General features: G+C 36.9%; 1 protein-coding gene across 1 annotated transcript; it reads right to left on the reverse strand.

Moving 5' to 3' along the window:
• Window positions 1–577: 577 nt before the first annotated feature.
• LOC113763762 (NADH:quinone reductase-like) lies at window positions 578–4,862 on the reverse strand. Its single transcript, XM_027307679.1, has 6 exons — window positions 4,336–4,862; window positions 3,361–3,573; window positions 3,168–3,263; window positions 2,294–2,439; window positions 1,382–1,601; window positions 578–1,029 (listed from the first exon to the last, which is right to left on the reverse strand). The coding sequence occupies exons 1-6, from the start codon at window positions 4,468–4,470 to the stop codon at window positions 832–834; spliced, it is 1,008 nt and encodes a 335-aa protein (XP_027163480.1). The 5' UTR covers window positions 4,471–4,862; the 3' UTR covers window positions 578–831.
• Between the last annotated feature and the right edge of the window lie 1,865 nt (window positions 4,863–6,727).

Here is a 6,727-nt window from a genome sequence, read left to right on the forward strand (position 1 = left end):
TAACACTTGACTAGTTATAGCGACTGAATTGACGCGTCAATGGGATATTTCCCTGCTAGGAGTAGTGCTGTTAATCGAGCCGAGTCGAGGAGCTCGAGCGCCTGATAATCAAACTATACTCGAACATTTATCGAGTTAACTTAAAGTTGCACGATTAGTAGTTCACGTTTCAGAAACAGTTCGAGATCGACTCATTCAATTTGGTAAGTACTGGCTAAAATTGATGACAATGGTGACGATGGTGTTAAAAAGAAACATGGCGACGTTAACCACATTATTAAATCCCCTTACTAGCTACTGACGGAATAGCTTCCATCACAGCACAAGGTTGACAGGAAAGACCGACGTACACGAGATTGGCAAATGTTCTCCTTCAAAATTTGATTGAATCTTATTTTATCAATTGACTGTCACGCTGCTACCACCACATTTCTACCATATACTCTTGTAGAATGAGCATTGGAACAAATATTATTAAGTTGTAGAGTGCTTACTCGACCAGGATGGGCTTGTACTGAGATCAACTGCGTTGCACATCTGAAATCGTAAACCCTGAAGCACATGCTTACCAAGGAGGTAAACACAAGATAAAAATATTTCTTGCCTATTAAAGAAGATGATACAATATTTTGTTCTTTCCTACAATACAGCACATAGTAACTTGACTGGTTAAACGCACATAATTTCTCTTTCCTTCTCACAGTGATTTATTTCTCCGGCATTCCGGGGTAAGACGGGGTGACGGAGGTTGGGTTGCGGATGGCTTCCCAAAAACTTGCAATCTTGTATACTACTACAACCATTAACTATTTGTATCGATTCAACTGATGCCTAAGCCTGCATGTCACAGGCAAATTGTTGATTGATCAGATGCTTAGCCCCTTCAACAATCCTCCTAATGACTTCCCCAGCTGGTAAGATATCTTTAATTAGGCCAATTCCCTCACCCGCATACATGGCCATGCTTTCAACATCACCACTTGTTGTCAGGTTTGGAACTGTGCCAGCGAATCGACGAATCTCTTTTTCCTGCACAACCACAAATTTAACTGTGTCAGGCAAATTTAATTTAGCCCAACCACAACCTCAAGCACTCTACCTAATGAAGCAATAATACACGTGCATAGTCAGCATCATTTGGTTGTCTGATAAGACAAACCTACATCACTCAATTAACTGTTCACAGAAAGAAAAAAAAAAAGAAGAGTTATTGATACAAATAAGATAATTCGTTAGTTATATGACTGCATCTGTGACTGAATAAATGAGCTCCTCAGCAAGATTATCTCCTAATTTCAATCACAGTTACAACACATTAGAGGAAAACTTCAAGGAGGAACATCCAAATGATTAAGAAAGGCAAGTAGTGAAAAGTATTTACCATTCCATGTATGGTGGAATGACCAATGGTAGGTTGATTAGTCTCATTCTCATCACTGGGAAGAGTTCTCCATTCCACTAAGAATGGAGTCCTCAGAACACGTTGAGGCGCTCCAGGCCACCTTGCACGGCCAAATATATCTGTGTACTCTGTTTCATCAAATTCGATCAACTTCTGCTTATATGCTGGGTGAGCATAGCTTTCATCCGTAGCAAGAAATCTAGGAAAAATGAGTTAGCCACCGTTCAGGACATCAAGCATCATTATGATGCACTATTAAAGATGGTCTAATGGAATTAGGAAAACGGCAATGCAAGACCAATCTTATCAAATATCAAAGAAAATGGACAAATATTGGCGAATTACTTGGGCATAAATATGTTTGAACCATATATTTCTAGCTGGCTGACATATACTCTGGCGCATATCTTTACTTGTGTAGCATTCAGTTGGTACCCACTTGTGAAACATATTGATGTTAGATGCCACCAAATCCAGGTACAATCATGGTACACAATAATTGACCAAATAGCTTCAATTCCACAACAGACATTTTAGTTTGATAACATAAAATGTATATATAACAGTACAGTTTACTTCTCTTTTTTTTTATTCCAAAACCTCTAACCAGAGAGTATCAAGCTAATCAAGAGTTTGTAGGACATAAAATCCAAAAGTTGTTCAGAAAAATTGGATAAGCATTGAATGGTAAGAACTTTGGCAATGATTAGAATGTTCATTGCAGAATGCAATGGTTTCTAGGGATTGCACCAAGAGCAGAGATTATACAGTGGAAACTTTTATAACGGCAGACTAAATCCCTGTTACTCCGTCCGAAGATTAACCAGATACTGTGCTTTCATCAAATAAAAGCGGGTGTAAAGAAAACTAACAACCAAAGAAGTCACATACCTAGTGCCCATTGCAATCCCCCTAGCTCCAAGGGCCAGAGAAGCTACATAACCACGTTCATCCACTATTCCACCAGCAGCAATAATTGGTATATCACGACCCTGAACAAGTTCAACTACCCTTGGCAACAAAGAAATTAAGGCATCCTGCAAATTTTCCAATGCGGGTCAATTTCAGAACTCTGAGAGAACACGGAGAGAGAAACTGCTCATGGTCAGAGGATGTTTAACTAACAGATGCCTTAAAAACCATGGCATAAATATTTCACAGATGTGGAGCTAGGATTCAACTATACCTTGGAACTTCAATTTCCAAAGTATATATGAAGTGTCTCAAGAAATGCCCTCAAAAATTAAATTACAAGTTATACAAGTCAGTCACTTGCAATGTAAAGATGCCCTTAAAAAATGCAAGGTTTTGGAAGCCCGAAATGTTTAGGCAACTAGCAAACTGCAGAACACATAGTTTACAGATTCCCTATTGATTATTTTAAATGTTGGTCTACAATTGCAGTACCCTGTACAAGAATATAACCTTTTCCTATATCTAGGTACACCCATTACTTACACCCAAATGCAGATTCAGAGAAGGAACAAATTAAATTTTATCATTCTAGTCAAGTTAATTTCATTTCAAGGGAAAGATACTGTTATACAAACACAATATGAAACATAAAACAACTTACAAAACCATTCATAACACAATCTTAAAATAACAACGGTGTAAAGTATAACAATATGTAAAAATTTATGGGCACTTGTATGCAATAGCAAAGCAATGTTTTGTGAAAATGAAGCAAATTCAACAAGATACCACTCCATTTTTACATTGAACTGAAGTAATATATATCTGATGAGTACACTAACAACTATACCTGTCCAATAACATGTCCACCAGCTTCCCGTCCTTGGACAATTATTGCATCCACACCCACATCAGCAGCTTTCTTTGCTTCTTCAAAGCTCCCCACCTTTATGATATTAGTGCAATCTCAACTGTTATTAAGGAATTGCAAGCACGAAAAAGGACATTTATCTCAAACAGCAAAATCAGCTCACAAGACTAACCTGTGGTACAACCTTGACACCGACTTTGTGAGCCTCAAGCACTATATCACCTGTGCACTCACCCCAGGAAAGCTGCAAGACTGCTACCTTTTCATCCAGTATAGCCCTTATGTTTTCCTTGTGCGGAAAAGCCAGAACAACACCAACCCCAAAAGGTTTGTCAGTCAGGGTTCTGGTCTTCCTTATTAGCTCTTTTAGGTAATCCGGTGCCTCCTGTTATGCAAGCACGTTTAGAAATATTACATATTGCCCTACGAAAAATAAAAAGAAAAAAGAACATTTAACGGGAGTCTGCATGCACGTCTTCCTTACAGTTAGTGATAAGTTGGAGCATTCTCTTATCTGACTCCTTGAGACCCTCTCACAATCATCATATTATTCAATGAGTTGAATTAAGACTACGAAATCACATCATGGCATTTCAACAACTTAGTAGTAACTAATTCGGCAAGGGTAAACGTGGATCATGAACATAAGCCTCAATGATTAGTACAATTACCAGTTTTTATTTTGTGCTAACATTCAATGTAGCACCAGTAACCCTTATTATCCTATCAGGATGAGAAAGCCATAACCTGAAGCCAATGCAAGTTTTTTTTTGGAAAAAGGAACAAAATTGCAATTATTGGCATATTAGTTGTGAGCTCAACGGGGAGAAGACTAGCATCAAATTTGACTCTGGGAGACACTTTAAAGCTCAAAACCATAGACTAATACAAAACTAGTCACTAATGCAACTTTTTGGAGGTAAGGAAAGCAATGCAAATCACAGGAAAATCAAAAGCAAATAAAAGAAAAAGTAAACGAAAGTAGTCCTTCTCAGAGTTTGAAATAGTAACGTGCAATTGCTAAAGCTACCGGGTACCAAATGCTCAACGGTACACTGCAGAAATGTCAACATAAAATTTAAAGGCATAAAAAACTAACCAAGAAACTGATCATTCAAAAAAAAAAAGAAAAAGAAAAAAGGTTTACCCAATCAGGGGCTCTAAGGAGACCAAGTCCACCAGCGTTAGCAACAGCAGCTACAAGCTCTGGACCTGAAATATCTGGTCCCAATGGTGCCTGCACTATTCCATACTCAAATCCCAGAATCCCTCTCCAACCCATTTATTTGTCTTCCTTTTCTTTTCTTTTGATGCTCAAGTCAAGAAAAATTGCAACTTTTCTTATTGTTAACTATAAGCAGAAAAAACATTCGTCCATTGAATTTATAGTATGCTGCTTCAGTTAGTTTAGTCTAGTCGGGAGGGGAAAGAAACCGGGGCGGGAATAAAAAAAAAAATTAAAAGGGGAGTGTTTCCGAAGGTGTCAACGAAAGGCCATCGTCTCCTGGTAGAAAATTCTCTCTCTCTGAAAAAAGTCAGCCTAAAATGGTTATTTCACCATCTGAGTTGTCATCGGACACAACAAAACAGCAAATAAAACGTAAGCCCCTACGTATTTCAGCTTAATTGAGGATTGGGTTAGCGTTCCTAGTTCCCAGCTCCTCGTCGTACAAAATTTGGCCTTGGCCTTGGCCTTGTGGATTTGGATTGAATTTTCCGGATAAATCGTGGAACAACAGGAAAAACCCATTGAGGAAACTGAACAAGTAAAGGATTGAGCTTTAAAGCATGGAAGAAAACATCAATTTGATATTTGCCACTTGAACTAGGCTACCATTCCCTCGAAAAAGGGCAAAAAAAAAAAAAACTAGGCTACCGTTATTTAACAATTGCCACTCACAAGGGGAAAAAATAGAAGGAACAAATTGTCACGCTAACTTAATTGAGGTTGCTCAATCAAAGTTGAAACTCGACTCCACGTTGATCGAATTTGAATAGCTTGAGCTACTTGCTAAAGCGAGCTCGAATTTAATATGTGAAGAGTTCACGAACTCATCAAACCCAATCGAATTTCGCACACACACTTTTTTTATTTTTTTTATTGATTTATATAAAATATTTATTTTATCCTTATTTAAATTTATATCAAATATATATTTATATTTCTTAAATTTGATTAGACTAATTAAGCTCAAATTAAACTCAATTAGACTCGATGAGCACGAGATTGAACTCAAATATTGCAAAATAAAATTGAGCTCATATTCAAACTCGAATCTAAATTTATTAACTCAAATTAAACTAGAACGGCGTATCTCGACTCAACTCAATTGATCCAAATTGCTGAGTGTTGACCCAACTAAATTGGGCTGATGTCATTGGTATAATTGGGCCCTAAAAGAGCAAGGCTTCCTCACTAATACATCCAGTGAAATAAATTGTACCACTGATCAGATATCAGAATTATAACCTTCATTCCGTCCACCATTAGTCGTTTGACATAAAAAAGTCCACCATTAGTCATTTCATTTATTTAATTTTTTGTTTTAATCTCGTCCACCATTAGACTCGATACATTTTTAGAGCTCTGTACCTTGGTTTATCGATTACACGATTATATAAAGGGATTCCTAATTGTTCTCAAGACGTATCGGGCTGTGTATCGTTTCTTACCTCAACACTTTATAAGCCCAGTAGCTTCATCTAGAGCCAGAACCGCGAGTCAAATTTCATAAGCCAGAACACTCCCCTTCTTAATAGCAACGGGGCTTATAAAAAGCCCACACGATTATAATCATGTCAGCCCACGTAATCTCGTATCATTAAAACGGTACGTTATTTACAAATATTATTTTGCTTTTATTATAAATATATTTTGTAAGCATTTTTTTTAAAATTTTTTTCATCACCTTTTTGTCTCACATGCATCATATCACAAAAAATATTATATTATTATTTTAAATAATGTTCTATCCGAACAAAGCGATGCTTCTTCATCAGACTCCCTAAAAAACTCGGCTTTGAGACAATTGTCTTGAACTTTTTGCATTCATAAATGCATCATGTAGTATTATCAGCATGACGGGAAACCAAAAACTTTGACCCAAAACAAGAAGTTAAAAAAGTAATTAAAAAAATGAGTGAATAATTAAAGAAATAGTCGAATAGAAAAAGTGAAAAAGATCAGTACTCTAAAATGAAAAATGGATTTTTTTCGGAGGGGGGCGGGGAGGAGGAGAGGGAAAGGAGTTGAAAGAGTTTTTGGCATAATAATGCATTTGCAAAACATTCACGTCTTGTCGCCTGGATAATTCTAAAAATGCGGCCGGACAAAGACAAGGGATTGCATAACGAAAAGAAGTACTACTACAACTCATGAGATTAAATAATGGACAGTGATATTACAACAACCGAAGACCAACACAGGAAAAAAATAAAAAAGAAAGCTGGACAAATCTACATCACGCGAGTTTGAAATTTGCAGTGACTAGTACTACTACTTCCATTTGTGAAAAAAAGATAATAATAAAGACCGAGAA

This window comes from Coffea eugenioides, chromosome 2 (assembly GCF_003713205.1).
Source record: "Coffea eugenioides isolate CCC68of chromosome 2, Ceug_1.0, whole genome shotgun sequence".
Lineage (NCBI taxonomy): Eukaryota > Viridiplantae > Streptophyta > Magnoliopsida > Gentianales > Rubiaceae > Coffea > Coffea eugenioides.